The sequence below is a fragment of the Seriola aureovittata genome, chromosome 5, assembly GCF_021018895.1.
Source record: "Seriola aureovittata isolate HTS-2021-v1 ecotype China chromosome 5, ASM2101889v1, whole genome shotgun sequence".
NCBI classification, from domain to species: Eukaryota; Metazoa; Chordata; class Actinopteri; order Carangiformes; family Carangidae; genus Seriola; species Seriola aureovittata.
The window spans coordinates 18,334,133-18,351,650 of NC_079368.1; the positions used below are offsets into that span (position 1 = coordinate 18,334,133).

General features: G+C 39.1%; 1 protein-coding gene across 4 annotated transcripts; it reads right to left on the reverse strand.

The window, feature by feature from the left end:
* Nucleotides 1-1,115: 1,115 nt before the first annotated feature.
* Nucleotides 1,116-17,344, reverse strand: LOC130169379 (SEC14-like protein 2). Of its 4 annotated transcripts, none has more exons than XM_056376082.1 (14): nucleotides 17,204-17,344; nucleotides 15,779-15,843; nucleotides 15,610-15,672; nucleotides 14,357-14,432; nucleotides 10,754-10,797; nucleotides 8,574-8,636; nucleotides 8,228-8,416; nucleotides 7,120-7,215; nucleotides 6,939-6,999; nucleotides 6,752-6,835; nucleotides 6,540-6,646; nucleotides 3,311-3,450; nucleotides 2,882-3,051; nucleotides 1,116-2,796 (listed from the first exon to the last, which is right to left on the reverse strand). In XM_056376082.1, exons 3-14 carry the CDS (start codon nucleotides 15,661-15,663, stop codon nucleotides 2,645-2,647), a joined length of 1,236 nt encoding a protein of 411 aa, XP_056232057.1. In that variant the 5' UTR covers nucleotides 15,664-15,672; nucleotides 15,779-15,843; nucleotides 17,204-17,344; the 3' UTR covers nucleotides 1,116-2,644. The 4 variants fall into 4 exon arrangements, with proteins under 4 accessions (XP_056232057.1, XP_056232056.1, XP_056232058.1 ...); XM_056376081.1 differs by lacking the exon at nucleotides 17,204-17,344 and adding an exon at nucleotides 16,482-16,545; XM_056376083.1 differs by lacking the exon at nucleotides 17,204-17,344 and having other exon boundaries at nucleotides 15,775-15,937.
* Nucleotides 17,345-17,518: the final 174 nt, after the last annotated feature.

A 17,518-nucleotide genomic window follows, 5' to 3' on the forward strand; every position in this document is an offset into this window, starting at 1 on the left:
TCTAGATCCTCCGATTAGTAGCGTGAGTAGATTATTTTTTGGTTTATTTTTATATAGTTAGGTTTTTCCTCCGTAGGGAGCGTTTTGTGTTTATCGGTTTGTTTCTTTTGATTAGTACCTTTTTCCTACTCCTGGAGTGTTTTTTTTTGTTCCTAAGATTCAGAGTCTAGTGTCTAGTTTTTTCATAGCCATTGGTTTGTCGCTCTGTCTGAGGTCTCCAGTGAATTCAATAAAAGCCTTTGGTTTTCTAATATCTCTGCATCTGAGTCCTGCTTTGAGTCTCGGCCTGACACTATTAAAATGTTTGGTTTCAGACACAATGAAACTTTCCTGAAACTACTTTTATCAGCTTGTTTATTCAGATCTCAACTTGCTTGTGTTGTTGTAAAACTTCCTGGAGCGAACACACAAGATAAAAACAACACTTTACATTTGGACTAAAAAAGCTTTGACAGGAAGAACAAATGCAGCTCAGACAGGAGCAGATGTTTTATAGTAATATTTCACAAAAACCTTCTTTGACCAGGACATTGCACAACGTTCACTGTGAAGCTCGTCAGTCACGCGACAATAAAACATGTAGATCTGCTGCCGACTCTGAGCCAACACCACTGACTCTTTTCTTTTCTAGACCTCCGGTGAGCCCAAAATGATTAAAAAAATTTTTTTTTATCAAGTAATAACTTAACATTGAAATGCCAAAAAGATTAAAAACTTTCAGTGGAAGATAAAACAAGCTAATCCACTAAATCAGCCTCTGCTACCAGCTGAGACAGATGTGCAGCTGAGGACTCTGCCCTTCACGACTTCTGTACTACTTAAAATCTTGACATTAGCAGCAGGAGAGAATAAAACAGCGACTCCTGCACTGAGATTGGAGCCGTGGCTGACCATATATACTCCCCCCCCCCCCCCCCCCCCACAATCACCATCATAAGCCCCAGTCTGCCTCATTCACACTATCACTGTCTGTGCCGTCTGGAAGAACTTTCTGGCATTAGGAAAATAATCAGTTACAAACCACCAGGGGAGAAGATTCTGGCGGAGAGTCAGGGTGAGAGCAACTCTGACAGTGATCAAAGCCGAATTTGAGGGGAAAACACATTCAACTGCCATTTTAAAGTTTGTCTAATATTGATTTTATTTTCTACAGTTGTTGCAAAACTTCATAAGAGAAAAGTTCAGTATCAACACAGTTTTCATACAGTCCACACAGTGTGAGCACGACTTGCCTCTTCCAGTGTATTGGCCAAAGTTTAGAACCTGAAGATCTGCCACTTCACTTCACTTCACTTCACTTTAAATGCAATTATTTTATTATATCATTGATCTTTTTGATTTCTATTTTGACAGGTTGTTTGGGGGGGGCTCTCAGTACAATTACAATCTATATATGAATGAGAAACATTCATCCATTTACATTCAGTTACTGTCTAGTGAGAGTAACATACAATATTCTCATTCACATCCACTGTAAATTACTTGACATGAATAAAATGTAGGAATACTGCATATTTTTTAAACAATCAGTTAAACAATCAGTGATAACTTGATAAAAATCTCACATAAGCTTTAATATTCAAATAGTTTGTATATTGTTTTAATCAATTTTCTGGAAATAAATTAAGAAAAATAAATATTTGCCTTCATGTGCTCATCAGAGGAACAACCAATGAGCCAGTGACCTCGTTACATACGATTCCTTTATGACTTGATGTTCAGTGTGGCAATCTATTGTCAATAATTCTGCTACAACATGAAGGGAGAAACATTAGTATAGTAGATGTTGACATATAAATGGCAATGATGTCACAGGCGACACAAGTTCATAACAAGACAAAACCTTATTGGCTGTAAAAGTCAAACATCTTCACTAATTCCTTTACTCGCAGTATTTGCCCAGGGACCTTTCATTGCAGATACTGTGTGTTTTCTTAGGATTCTGTTACCATCTAAATAAATTGTACTGCTCTTCTGTTGTCATGAAAGATCCAACATCAAATACACAGAAAAAAAAACCAGAGGAAATGTTCAAATGTTTTGTCCTTTGTACATCTAAAACTAAAACTCCTTAATTCTTGTGCTGCATGTTATACTGTAGGTGTGGCTTGTCTTACACTTCACTCCATGTTTATTTTTGGTGATACCAATATGATTCAGCTGGTGGCCTTTTTCAATGACAGTCTACCTGGAGAATAACACTACTTGAATTTAGCAGGGAAGTTAATCAGCTCACTTGTTAATAAGCCTCCAAACAACATGGATCCATTCACTAATAACGAACCCTGACAGCATTTAGTTTGCTCATGTACTGTCGGCTAACCTGCTTGTCATCCCTTTGCTCTGTAGGAGGATTATTACCAGCTGACCAGCTGTGTCCAGTGTCTCTCATTTCTTGTGTCTCCTGGCAAAGGTAGGTAAAACATGAATCTATGTTTTGGATATCAGTGTGTTTCACAGATGTGTTTCAGTGGTGATTCTGTGAGGAGATGTTTCTAAATGGACACCACATAAATTAGGTCATTAAACATTTAGATATACTATTTTTTTGTATGTATTGGCAGCATGTTGCGCTTCTCGGTCAAATCAAGTATCTCAGGCTGTGCTTACTCGCAGCTAAACATTACTGTGACAACATGGAAGCTCATGACTGGCTGTTGCCCTCAGCTTGCATGTGGTTGCTGGACCCTCCGTTGGTCTGTGGGGGCTGTAAGCGGTCTGGGAGCAGCACCTCAACAGTAAAGCTGATTCTCTTGGCCTGAAAGAAGCTGTATGTGTTGTCAAATCTGAGCACATCTATGGAGGACAAACAGAATGGATTATTTACACCGTCGATCGTTAACATTTCTCCTCACTCAAGCCGATTGAGCAGCAGACTCACAGACTCCGGGGCGTTCGCAGGTCAGTGATCCGTCTTCAGGCACTAAGTGGGCGTTGTAGCGCTGGCTGGGCACAACTTCCTGCATCTGAGCCGCCTTCTTCCATTCACCCTTTTTAGTCTTCACAAACACCCCAAAGCCGATGTCTGCCCCCTCACTGGCAAACTGCCACCTGACAGGACAGGAAACAATGGTCTAAAGTCTTTTTGTGGATTTGATTTATAATATATATATATATATTATATATATATATATGTATCTTGTCGCCTGAGATTTCAGTTTAATAACCTTTATAAAACACCCATGATATAAATATTTTATAACATTATGATGAAGTTGCTTTTTGGCCAATCAACTAATCAGTTAATAAAAGAGCTGTTTTAGCACCAGCATGACTTAAATAACTTTTTAACACCATTGCTACCACTGACCTGAGGACGCAGCCCGGGAACAAGATCTCGTAGTCCAGCTGTTGGGAGGATCCTCGACTGACGGTCAAGCACTGCTCGTAGTCCACCATAACGTGGTCCCGCACATAGTAGGAGGAGGGAACTGGGCCGACGTGATTTATCTGCAACAGAGACACAAAAAAAAGAGTCAAAATACAGGTGTCAGACACCTGATAAATGAAATGTGTGAGTGGCTGAAGGGAGAGGAAACAAGGGGGGAAAGACAAAAGTTTCACTTACTGTGATTCTGTGCCATTATAGATCTATGAACATTTGTAAGTTTTCACAAAACTGTCTTATTAAACATTAAAACAAAAAACAGCAAGGGCTCTTTTCCACTGTTTATTCACATAGAATAAAAACCTATCAGACAGAGTTTATACTAACACAACTCTCATCTTGTGTCCCTTTTGAAAACTTTAAATAGTTCAACAGAAAGTTCAGTACTGTTTTGGAAGCCTCAGCAAGTTTTGTTTCTGGGAGGGGAGCATTATAATGAGGGAAGTCAAACTCTTCTGAAACCACTTCTCTAAAAATATTACAAAAACGTCCTTTCAAACTTATCAGTCGTTATTTGGAAACTTCCACCGACAGAAGGAAAAGATACAGACAGAAAGGCATTACTAAAAGAAAAAAACACACATTATCAAACTATATATTCCATTAGAGAGCAACACTTCATCAGGCATCTCCTGATTTCTGATTCTTGACATAAATTATTAAGTAAAAGTGTGAGGAAAGACCTCATATACAAGATACATAAGGCTCAAAAGTTCTTTCCTGCTGCACAGATCCCTGCAACTTAAATCGGACAGACATTAACAACTCCAAAAAAATGTTTCCTGTGATTTGCAAATAAATCGTTTCTCTCAGGCCCGTAAATGATGTTTAATTCTTCTTCTGGTGGAGAGTTAGCAAGGAAGATTGACAACAAGCAGCAGGCTAGCTTAGCTTAGCACTAAGACTGGAAACAGGGGGTAACAGCTAGCCTGGCTCTGTCAAAAAATGCCCACCAGCTCCTTTGAAGATCAATAATCAACACTTTATGTCCTGTTTGTTTAATCTGTACAAAAAAACAAGTGTAAAAATTAATCATTGACGTTTTACAAAAATTTATGTGCTGGACTATTTCTTGTCTGAGTGCAGTAACTAAGTGAAGTTGTCTCCTGGTTTTAGCTTCATATTTCCTGCAGAGAGTTGTATCAATCTCCTCCTTCAACTCTCGGCAAGAAAGTGAAAAGTTCCTACAACCTAACCAAAACAATACAGTAGAATGTCAAGGACACACAGCTAGCTAACTAAAAAAAAAGAGTTTATTAATAAATAAAAAAATGGTAGAAAAAAGAAAACACTTTGAGGCTGTGCATCACAGTTTCCTTGAATCCTGAATGTGGCCGAAAATGAATTTCTCCCCTTCTGTTGCTCATCAGTCCTTGGCCCAATTATTTATCTACAGAAACAGTGAAGTACACACGTCAGTTTACTCATCTAGAGTATTATCTATTAGCGCAGAACTACTCAAGCTGCTGTTTTCTGCTCTAGATGCTCAAAACTATGACAGCATCTCTTGTGCCGAGGCCCTTTGTTCTCTCTATGCAGCGAGGCAGAGTTGCAGTTACTGTATGTTAATGTGGATTGTCTGCAAAAACAGGAAGATATCCTCTTTCATCACCTGTTTATCATTCACAGTGCAACCCCCCCCAAAAAAAAGACATCCTTTTTGCATCGTTTCCTTGTTATATGGTAAATGTACAGCAGAAAAAAGCTGTGTACAGCTGTATTGATTTGTTCTGCCACAGACAGCCTGTCCAGAATAGTCCTTCCATTGTCAATGACCCACTGTGATCAAACTGGCTCATTCACGTGTAACAGGATCCTCTCACACATCTAGTCCCTCAAGTCGGCAACATTTTATGGTCCAGTGTTATAGAAAACAGCCCACTGTTTGCAGTCAGGATGGATGTGACAGGAAAAACTGGTGGGATGGAAACTCACATAAAACATAGTTTGCAAGTCAAATGTGAACCCACAACATTTGAAATGCACAGTGTGCGTATAAGCCAGCGCCTCTCTCTGTAAAGCAAAGCTGCAAGCTGCCAAACTGAACACAGGATACGAGCCAGTGAAGGAAAACTACAGGGCAGGAGTCAACATATAAGAAACTACTGCAAAGCAAGTGGACAGTCGACTATTTCAGCTCTGAGTTATAGGTCTGATTACTTTTTCTTTTTTTTTTTTAAAAACTCTATAGGAGGGCTGATCAGTTTTGGTTCAGACCAGACTTGTGTCCAGTGCAGGACTGTTAACATGAAACACTTGTTGTTGCCTCATATCATTCAAAACAGCTAATCTACAGTCTGTAGAGCAATCATTACTCTAGATAAGATAAGATAAGATAAGATAAGATAAGATAAGATAAGATAAGATAAGATAAGATAGTCCTTTATTAGTCCTACACATTTTGCAGTGTCACAGCAGCAAAGTGGACAGTACAAGAAAAAAAATTCATTATAATATATATAGATATATAGATATAATATAATATGTACAATTAGATAATTACAAAAATTTGAGCAATGTCATTCAAAGGAATAAACAGATGGATTGGGTAAATATACGTTTGAATATACTTAAATTATTACTTTGGTGCTTTTCCTTTAAATAATTTTAGGACTAAATATCACTTAGGGAGCATACATCTTACTGCACCTGAGAAGTCTCCACCCAGGTGGAGCTCTGTCGACTCCATAAAGCTAAATATAGTAAATAATGTAATGTCATGTGGACAGAGTTAAAAAGCTGAAATCTGGATCAGCTTCAGGTCAGATTTTACAGTTAATCAGACACAAACAGGATTTCAGTGTCTATGATTAAGGACGTCAAATATTTATTCTCTTGTGTACCTACAGTCATTTCTCACATGCTGAAAAGTGATGTAACAGCTAAAGATAATAAAACCACTGGTGCAAGGCTTCACAAGGACACTTTGAAAACTTTTTGAAAAACAGAATTCAACAAGATATCGAACAAGATTTGACATAATCAACACTCAGTGGTCGATTATTATTAATTTAACATGACTGTATTAAATATCTTACTTCATAAACAAACTGTTTCCTCATGGATACTGGTCTCCTCCAAACTGTCAGCCCTCTTTTGCACCAAACAAACAGCACCCATAGGCGCGCAGGACGCTGAATCACTGACTCACCTTGGTCCGACAGCGAGGATCTCCATCAGGATCCGTCAGTTTGCCCCCGTATATCACCGGCAGCTCCTCTGCATCGATGTACTTCAGTAAAACCTCCTGCCAGTTAGCTGTCAAAACAGGAGCAAACAGCACACATTCATATTCATCCGAACCGGGTATTTGGAGGAAATGTTCTCTAAAATAAGACGCGATGACACGAAAGCGTGTCTCACCCCCAAGAATGTAGATCTTTTGTCTTGTGTTCTCGCTCAGGAAGTGCTTGACGAGGTTGTAAGCCACAGGAAAGAGTTTGGGGGCTACAGGAGAAAAAAATAAGTAAAGGTGTTGCCCAAATGTTAACCAGCAACAGTCGAAACTCTGTCTTTGAAAAAGCAGGACGGGATGGAAGGAAAAATGTACCCTTAATAACAAAGAGTCTCTTCAAACCCTCTGGGTAGTTGTCTTCAAACATCTGGAGGATCTGGTGACGCACAGGAACAGATTTTAAGATGCAGACCAACTCATTAGTCTGCTTCACGTCTTAGTTTTGTGAGGTGTGTGTCGACACTGTGTGTTTATGTGTGTGTGTGTGTCACTATACCTCTCCATATGTTTCTATAGCAGGCTTCCATAAGTGTTTCAGACCCAGACCTTCAACATCGTAGATCATAGTGATTGACTCCACATTCCTCCCCAGCTAGATGAGAACAAAGTGAGAGGAAGACAGGGAATTTTAATCTGTCAAACTATAAAATAACCTGTAAGATAAAAAAAAATACCAGCAGCTTTAGTGCAGGTGGTCGAGTTTGGTTCCCCCCGAATCCATTCCCTTTGTATGAAAGTGTTTGCTAAATAAATGTAATGTAACCAAGTGATGAATTCATCACATCCATCTGACAGAAGAAAACGTGATTTAAAACAAAAACAATGTAAACAAGAAGACAGGATCAATACAACATCACTAAAAGAAGACACAAGGGATAATCAGCTATATGTAATTTCATATAGAAAAATAAACTTGACAAATAAATAGCAATTTAACATAATCACAAATTTGAAAATGAGAAGTCATACTAAAAGACCTGAACAGGTGTGACAAGTGTTTTTGCACCTCTTTGCAAAAGCATTACAGATACTGATGTGTTAATGCTAAGTTTAGAATAGTTACATTTAAATTTAGGCAATATATTTGAGGCAATTTTTCTCCCAGACAAAATAAAAAAACAAAACAAAAAACCTTTTAAGGTCTCATTTGACTTCATTAGGGAAAACGGAGGGATGCATGCTAATGTTTGCTAATTAGCACTAAACACACAGTGCAGCTGAGGCTGATGGGAATTTCATTAGTTGTTCAGGAAGTTCTTCATAAACCAAAGTATCAAACAGACACAACATTACTGACAGGATGACGGCACTAAAGAAAAAGTCAGGGGATCAATCAAGTTATTAATCAGTAAGCTTAAAAAGAGGATGGACCGATCAAGAGACAGCTAGCTATCCATTAGCCGCTAGCGTGCCTGAACAAAGAAACAAATTGCACGTTTGTGAGCCAAAGAGAGGGATTACTCTGTGTGATACTATTTCCTGGTTATGGTTTTATACTGAAAAATACTTTAAAATTTAAATGAATTCAAAATGTAATAAACTTTCTGGGAGGGTTTGAGCTGCTGGATCTCTGTCCTCACCCTCTGTGTGCTCTCCACTCTTACCCTCTGTGATTGGAGGTTACATTCCTTCTGCAGCATCTCACAGTCTCTGATCTTGGACTTGATGAAGTCTTGTTTGGAGGCCGACAGGAAGAGGCCTTTGGGGTCCACCGGTCCGATCACGTCGTACCAGATGGGGCTGCCCTCACGGTCGAAGCCACACATCCCTCCTGACAGATACTTCTCTATCACCTGCAAACAGCAGCCAACTTTAATGTCAAACAACTGGTTAATCAGCCACCCACTGGGATTTGTCAAGATGATAGATTTATTTGAGTAAAATATTCCTTACAATTAGTCTTAAGTAGACTGAACCTATACTAAGTGACTGTTTATATATTTCTTTTACCTCTGGTGGACGCCACTCAGTGATGATTGTGTCTACTTTCATCTGTTTCCTGAACTCCAAATGCTGCAAGAGAAGATGAGTGCATGTCAAATTCAGCAAAACTATTCATGAAAGGATTCATGAATTTGTGGTGAACACAGAAGTATGATGACGCTTGTACAGCAGCAGATCCACCAAAGCACAAGGTAGTGAATTAAGTGGCTTAGGAGGTTTTAGACAGGAGGAAGATGATGTAAAACCTGCTCTGTCAGCAGGAAGGGGATCAGTTGTGTACCGCTGTGTACACACAACGGTACACACATACATGAGAACACATGCCCACGATCACAAACGCACCAAAAGGGAAAAAAATGTTTCAGACTGGCTCACAGGCCATTTCGATAAATAAATTCACAGGTTTGTTTTTACCCTGATTAATAGATTTAAGAACTGACAGAAAATAAACCAAACAAGTAAGTTACAGTCACTGTAAACACTGTCCTGTGTTTTTGTCTCTATTCCAAATTGCTGAAAGGCGGCTCAGGTAACTGAATAAAAAGCGGTGGCCCTGAGGGCTCAACACACTGCAAATGCATGCAAACACACAAAACACAAGCAAATGAAGAAACCGTCTTCACCAATGTGACCGCCACATGTGTAGCATTTAGAATTTTTGCATATGTTTCCTTAAGTTTCTTAAGTTGAGCTCTCAGTGCCACCATACTTTTAGGCTTTTTCTAACAAGTAGCCTAATATATGGCAATTTAGAAAAGCAGCAGTGTTAGTGTTAATATGTCACTACTTTCCAGCGCTAATGTTAGCATTCACCACATAGTGTGGCTTATTGATAGATTAAAATAGGCAGTGTGGCTATTTATGGAGTTATAGCTTTGTATTTTTTATTCTAAATAGATTATATTATATATCAAAAAAAATAATATACCTTTTTAAGCTTTGGTGCAATACATCTACAGAAAATGTAACAACTATGATGAATATACTGAACCGTGTAACTGTTCTGTTTTCTTGAATCTATTAGAATATTTCAATCTTTGAAAGTAAATATCTAGATACATTTTTTTTATCGTTTTTATTATTATAGTTATTTATTTTTTATATGCAGCCATTGTTAACGTCACCTGAAAGTTATGAATCAATATGTTTATATTAACACTGAGTCCATGTATACATGTACAGTATGTGAAAGGCAAATTCACAGCAAGCGCTCATCTAACGCCACAGCACTACTGAGCTTTTTTAGCCTCATCTATTTGTTGACTGTTTGATTTTATGGCACATTCCCTGTTGTTGGTCGGTCCGAATGATGTCAACGACCCTGTTTTAATACTTTTTCTGTGAACCTACAGAAATGAATTGAAATTCAATTCATAGCAACATCTTTGAATTTCAATGTGGATCAATGGAGCGGCTTGTTCTTATCCTTGTACTCAAAAATGCTTTTGCTTTTCTGACATATAGAAACTTGCTCACAACCAGCATATAAGACTGTTTGAAAACATCATACAATGATGGACAAAAATTAAAGCCTGCAGGAGAGAGGCTCATCAAATGGGCAGGTAATGAGGAGGAACTGTGAATATTTTATTCACCACCTTAAAGATCCATATATCTTTCTCAGGAGTTGGTGGAGATCCAATCAGAGCCATAAGGACAATGAATATTGGACGTTTCATGAGGTGGGCGTAAAAACATTACTCATGTTTAAATGAATGTGACCATTGCTGTGTGGCAGCGAGCTGGTTAACCAAAACAAGTTGATAAGTCGACGGTATGTTCGGGCTTTGTGTCCGTCAGTTTGTTGTGGTGTTCGTCCACCCCCTCCAGTGGACAAAAATCAGTTCATGCAGCTTTAAGTTAGGTGGCTGTAAATCCTATTGTGTCATCTTAAGCAGTCATTTAATCCCTTTTACCTCTATCTTATCTCCTCAGGCTGCTGTGATGACTCAGTTTCCCCACAGCGAAACGTTATCACACTGCTCCTCTCTAATGTGCAGCCACTCCTGAGCTGATGGACTGAACAGTCTGTGCTGGAGGTAACTGCGCTCTCACACACACAGTATAGACTGGTCACTGAAAGAGGAGGCATTATGGTTTTACCTCCGCTTTCAATTCAGTTCATAATTTGTACTGCCTTTCATTTTATACTATATCCTGCAAAACAGATAATCCACCATTATTACCTTTCGCAGCATGGCCTCTGACTTCTGCACATTGAAGTTTCTGGCTGAAAGACAGAAAGGAGAGAGACAAGGAGGCCAACATGATTAGCACAGAGATCTGTGGTCCATAAGTGATGTGAAATGTGAACAGGTTTTTAACCAAGGAGCAAAAGGAGCCGATACAGGGACCTGCTGCTCAGGGCTCAAATTGCCTGTATGGTATGTGCCCTAACCACTCGGCTATTGTTTTGCCCCAAATATAAAAGAATCTTAAATTATAAAATTTTCTTTTCATCTCTAAATGCGTAGAACATCCCCCACACCCCCTTCCTCTTCTCTAACAGTATTAAAACCACTGTGTCAGTATGAATCATCCAGAACACAGCAGACACTGTCTAATACCTCGTGTAAGGTGATTACAGCTCTGCAGCTGACAGTCCAGTGGAAAAGCACAACAGCGCTGTTGCTGTGAAGTGAGTGAGACTTACAACTTACTCCAGCAGTGGATTAAACAGAAGCTAAAGCTCCAGTCTGGCACCTGAGCTGCAGCCTCGTCTGCACTGAGTGACCCACAATTACAAAAGCACAAAGCGGGATCTGACAGGAGACTAGGCCGCCTGTTATTTTGGATCAGTAATAAGTGTTATTCTCACCACTATAAGATTTTAAATTGATGTTTATTCTGATTTCAGTTCAGTAACCACTAATGCATGTTTGGATCGGCTTTGGTCTCCAATAACCCCAAAGAGGATGATGGGTGTGAACGGACACTCCTGCCACTTCCGATAATGTTATCAAGCTGTGATAAAGGTTTATAACGTAGTTCATGGCTGGTGTGAGAACCTCCCACTCAGCTCAGTACCTTATAATATTTAATGACACTGCCTTCAAGCTAGGAATCAGTATCTGACACACTGCAGGTCCAGGTGTAATGGAACGTGGAAGGACTATGTGACCTTGTTGTGATCACCCTGACGGCCCCCAGTTTCAAACTTCTTACACCCTCAGATGAATTTAAACTTAAAATAATAACTTCAAGAGGAAAGCATTTGCATTTTGGGTGACAAAAAGATCTTGTTACTGAATGATCAGGTGAAAAATAGTTTTTTTTCATTTGCTCACAATATACAACAGAATAAAACCAAACAATGGAAATAAAACCGATGTGAGAGGAGAGGTGAAGAAGCCACAGACCTCCCCTCAACTCCAAGTGTGGGTGAAAACACACCTAACTAATAAATTACAGAATATGAAGAAAATAAATGAGAATAAGAAACACACAAAATGAACAGAAGTGGTCCCCAAATCAGCAGGTAATAATTGTAGAAAAATACAAAGGAATATTCAAGAACTAATTAGAAATCATGAATTTATTTTATTTCAGTTTCATGCTAAAATTCCTTTTATTTCATTATTATCTCCATCTTAGGAGAGAATATAAACTCAGAGGAAGAGGCAACAGATTCTGTCAAAAAAAGAAGAAGAAAAAAAAGGAGGAAGACATTTCTGTCACAAAGCTTCCTGTCCCTGAAATCTGGTACAAAACGTAGACAACATTTCATCCAGTGCATCTGATATACCGTCTGACATTCACAGAATGAATGAGTGTGTCTGTTGAGTTCTGCTGCTTATCTCTCAAGGTGGAGCTCTTTAAAGATAAACGTATTCCTGGTTGGAGTGAGAGTTGGAAAGTGTTTGTTTAGTTGAAGAAGAGGAAGAGGGTCGTTGACCTCTGGTACAAGACCCGTCTTCTGTTATTCGAGAGAAGCAGAGTCTAACTGGATCCGTTGTGCAGCCTACTGCACAAGAAGTGATGCACTTAACAAACCGCTCAGATTCTTCAAGGCACCTAGGTTGTGTATCAGTGCCCTGTCTTTCACACAGTATATCCTCTTGTTTTCTGCTGCTCTGTTAGAGGCGCTGCCATCTTTGGAAAACTCAAACATATAGAAATAAATATGGTATAAATAAAAAATCCTTTGACAGAGAGGCAATGCACAGTTTAACTGACTCGTTACACTGCAGCTTTTTTCTCTTCACATCCAGTACAAGAGAAACAGCTGTAAACCGAGAAGAACATTTCCTGGTCAACCCACACATTCATTAAAATGCTGTTAGAAACCATTAGGTCTGATATATAGAAAAGCCAAGAGATGATCATTCAAAGGCCTTCATGTGAGTGGTGAGCGGCTCAGCCTGATATTAAAGTGATAGTTTGGATTATTTGACACAGGTTTGTGTGAGGTAATTGTACATAGTCAGTGTATTACCTGCAGTGGATTCGGACCCTTTGAGTTTACAGACGCAGCCAGGACCAGGGCCATCCACAAAAACATGTTTTAGCCACTTTAAAAAAAATGGCCACAGAGAAAAACAAATTTTGCCATCAAACAGCCCTTTCCCTTTGTGCCCTGTGTTATGGGCACACATGGTAGGAAGTAGATGGGGTCAACCTTTTCAGTGTATGCACTTCTTATTGGAATTAATTGATTTAAATGTATAAATGTTTAACTTCCTGGAGGACTGTGCATAAAAAGTGCAAAACTGTTCATCTCGCATCGATATAAAGAGCCTCACATTAAAGGTGTGAGAGTCACCATTTATGTTCAGGTCAAATGTGCTCGAGTAAAATTACAAACAACAAATGCAAACAAATGTGTATATATGAGGAACAAAACTATCTACCATTTGGTTTGATCCAGATTTTTATAAGGTCAATCATTACTGCTCACTGTACACCACTTCGGGCTGTTTGCTATAGATCAATGAATAGGCTATTCCCGCTACTTGAATGGCAGCCATCTTTACATTCATAATTTGAATCATTCAGAGCGTGCAAACAGGGCCTCACTGTCCGTGTTCGGAGCTGTGACGCCAACCTTTCTGAGAGGCAAAGCGAGCATTTCACAGCTGCCATGGTCATCTCATAAGGCCTAATTACAGAGAACAATACTCCCTCACTCTGAATTCTTGTTATGAAACAATTTCTCACTGTCATTAAAATCCAAGAAACTTGAACCCTGGAGAGCAACAGAAACACGGCAGCTGAGTGTCTCCTGGTAGACGGGCTGCAGTCCACCGTAGTGCACCTTTAATGTGATTATCCCTGGATTAGATTGATACATGGAGTGCTAGACCTCTGCTCCAGAACTTATCAGAACAAGGCCTCCTTTAATCACTGCCTCCCATTTCCTCCAGAGTCTAATTGCACAACGTCATCCTTACCTAACCAAAGAAAATCAGACAAATTGAGCTTGAAAAGTTTTTAAGATTTCCTGGTTTGTTTTACCAGTGACTGCAGAACCTCAGAGTTCAGAGCAGGTTTGGTTTTTCAGTGGTTTGAGCATCGTGTTCAGAGCTGAAAACCATGTGAGTCTCTTTCTCAACTGCTCTAAACAGACTGTTTACACGTGTTGCATCAAGTACATGTGATAATCTGCATAACGTACAAGTACAGTGACGCCAATAGGTTTTCCCTGTGGATGCATGAGAACGATTACAGGGAAAATCAAATCAGAAATTTACCACAAAGGAGAGGGATGAGGGATGAGAGAGCTGCAAGATGCAGTCAGGGAGAAGCAGCAGGTGCTACTTGTTTTTTTTTTGTTTATCTTTATAACTCACCTCTGAGCCAGCGTAACAGGAAGTGGTCATGCTGTGCAGGAAGTTGAGGAAGAATGTCTTGTATCCTCTCTCGAAACTACAGCCAGAGGAAGGGAGGGAGGAACAGACATTTGATTGACATGTGTTGCACATGATGAGCAAAGAGGATTTCAATACTTGAAAGAGAATTCAGGGAAATCTTTAATCAATCTTTACAGTTATAGTTATGGAGCCTGGAGATAAAAGGCAGTTTTGGGAAATACAGTGTGGCACTGTTTATATTATCACTGTGGAGCTTTTCATTTCAGATAACCACATCTGATTCACTAACTAACTTGTGACTCTGTGACCAATTATTTTACACACTTTAATGGCAATGTTCAACAATGTTTGCCTGTTAACATTTTTTTTGCATGGAGAGAAAAACAGTCAACACCTTTTAGGTTTAAATTGCACTACATGGCCAATTAAGTATCCAGACATTCATGCACAAGGGCTGCAAAACAGTCTGACAACTATTAAACCAAAGTTTTTGTTGGACCAAGAGTTTAAAACTACTAATTATATTATAAAGTAAAAAAAAATGACCAATGCTTTATAGATCAGTAATAAGCCGTTATTAAGAACAGGTGACAGTTCAGTGCTGCAACATTTAATGTATTAATCAATTGACAAAAAATTAAACTATTTTGAAAATCAATTCATTTTAGTCTTTTTTCAAGCGAAAATGCCAAACATGCTGAATGATGCTTCCCTTTGTCACATTATTCACTATATTCTGACACTTATAGAGACCAAAAGTGATAGTGGATTATTACTGATCTATATATATTCATGAATTTCCCCTAGGGAATAAATAAAGTATCTATCTAGATATCTAGCTATCTATCTATAAAACATTAGTAAACAATAATAATTTATCAACCAATATGAAAGCCCTTAGAAACACCTCACTAGAAAGGGGTCGCTTGCGTGGTTGATGTTACAGTGATAGCAAGTAAGGGAACTATGGTGAAGAGATCGTATGGTGACATAGTATCAAGCACGATAATGTCACCATACAAGCTGTCAGCTACACAACCACAGATAATACTGGAGCATCACTCTGAACAAACCACGTGATAAAAATGAAACTGTCCAGTGAGATAAGGCAACTGTGAAAGCAGCATCACCCCAAGTAAACTCCGTTATAAAACGGCCATTATTATTATTATTATTATTATTTTTATTAATATTATTATTGTTGAAGTTGTTGATGTTGTTACGAAACTTACCTGCTCCAGTGCTTCAGCCTGTTTAGGACTGAGGTCTCCTACTCTTCCGCTCATGTCTGCAACCTGATGATAATGGAAAAAGACAGAGCTCCTTCAAAGTCAGACTGATAGACAGAGAAACAGCACCGTCACCGTCACCGTTAACCGTTATCCGGCGGCGGGTACCTGCCTTAGTCACCTCCCCGTGATGCTCATGCACGGCTCCGGTATCCTGTCCTCCCCGCTGTCAGCTGCCTGCAAGTGAAAAAAATGTAAACACGAGTCTCGCACCGCCCGTTTGACGTCCAGTCCAACCGGCTGACTCGGCCAAAGATAGGAGAAATGACAGGAGGGATGAGTGGCAGATGAAATAAGAGGAACCGCGGAGAGGAGAAGCCCCGCCCCTTGTGCAAGCGTAAGTAACTTCATGTTTACACACTGTAAATAAGTAATAAGTAACTCAGAATAAAAATTTCTTCATCTATGAATGGCACCTTAGATGAATTAGACTAAAACCTGCTGTAGAAATGTGAGCTCGAAGTCTGAGAAACTATTCTATTCTATGGAGGGCACGTTTTGTAACTACCGAGTGACTCCGATTGAGGACAACAGACAATCTTTGTTAATAATTCCGAAAATCCCGCACTTGCGCACTAACAGGAGCATTAAAAATCGTTTTGTTTTTAATTTGATTAAGCGATTGAGTTATTCCCATCAGCTCCTATTGCCGCTCAAATAATAACAAATAATTTAACATATTACAGCCGTATGTCCTGGTTACTGAGCGGTTATGATAGTGTCGCAGTACGCAAGCGCAATAAGAAACAGGTACGAGTTTCTAAATGCTCGGGAAAAAAAATTACTATTCGTGTTAAGATAAATGACACACCGACCTGATGGTTTTTATAAAGCTATCCAGCTGTGATTGTAGCGGTTCTCTTGGGTCTGAGTCACGGATTTAAAGCGAAGAAGGAAGTACAAGACGGTACTCTCTCAAATTGCTTCATTCTTCTTCGGTTGTATAAACTGGTAGTGGAACATATTCCACTTCTTCAATTAAGCAGTATCACACGACAGGGAGTGATGTTGTAATAAATATCAGACTGTGATACTGCTTTTATACAACCGTTCTACGAGCGTCATATTAGTTAGATAAGCAACGACAGATTATATGATTTGTTAATTTCATCATTTATTTGGTAATGCCAACACAAATAGTTCCGCAACTGGACTCGTAATGGACTGTTGCCAAGCAACACATAAACATTTTCCTGACCTACACAGTGCACGATAGCTTGCTACTTTGTCTACTCGTTACCTCAGGAGTGCGCCTAAGTATCCAGGCTTCCATCCTTCCCTTCATCATCTTCTGACAACCATACATCATTTAATTCAAATGTTATCTCTGGAAATATATTAATCTTTGCAGTTTGTTACAATCTAAGATAAATAACAACCGTTAATATAACGCTGATTGGTTAATAGAACACCTGTGAATCGGAGTGATAGATGTAGTTAAAAGTCCCAGTGCTGTTGTACTCTATATCAGCATTCATGAAAAACTCTCGCCCAATCAAATCACTTGGTCAGAACTAACTGTTGTATAATGACTTACATGATGTCTTCATCTTTACAGTGGTTACGTTCACCGTGTAGTTTAAAACATGTGCCGTTGAGCATGTTGAACAAATGTATTCATCTTTGCAAAGTTTGTTACAATATAAGATAGCTAACGACCGTTAATGTAACGCTAATTAGCGGTTAATAACACATGTAAAGCGGAGTGATACATGTGGTTAAACGTCCCAATGCTGTTGTACTCTAAATGAGCCTCTAGTCAAATCACATTACTTTGTCGAAAATAACTTTGTGTAAATCCCTAAGGTATTAACGTAGACGAGAAAATAATCCGCTCTCGTCTTCCGGTTGG

Excerpts from the sequence above, each read along its gene's own strand:
- LOC130169379 (XM_056376082.1), bottom strand. The coding sequence starts at position 15,663 with ATGAGCGGAAGAGTAGGAGACCTCAGTCCTAAACAGGCTGAAGCACTG. Across the intron at positions 8,637-10,753 it reads CAGAGGCCATGCTGCGAAAG|CATTTGGAGTTCAGGAAACA; the intron begins GTAATAATGGTG and ends CTTCTCTTGCAG. Across the intron at positions 3,052-3,310 it reads TTCCCGGGCTGCGTCCTCAG|GTGGCAGTTTGCCAGTGAGG; the intron begins GTCAGTGGTAGC and ends CTGTCCTGTCAG.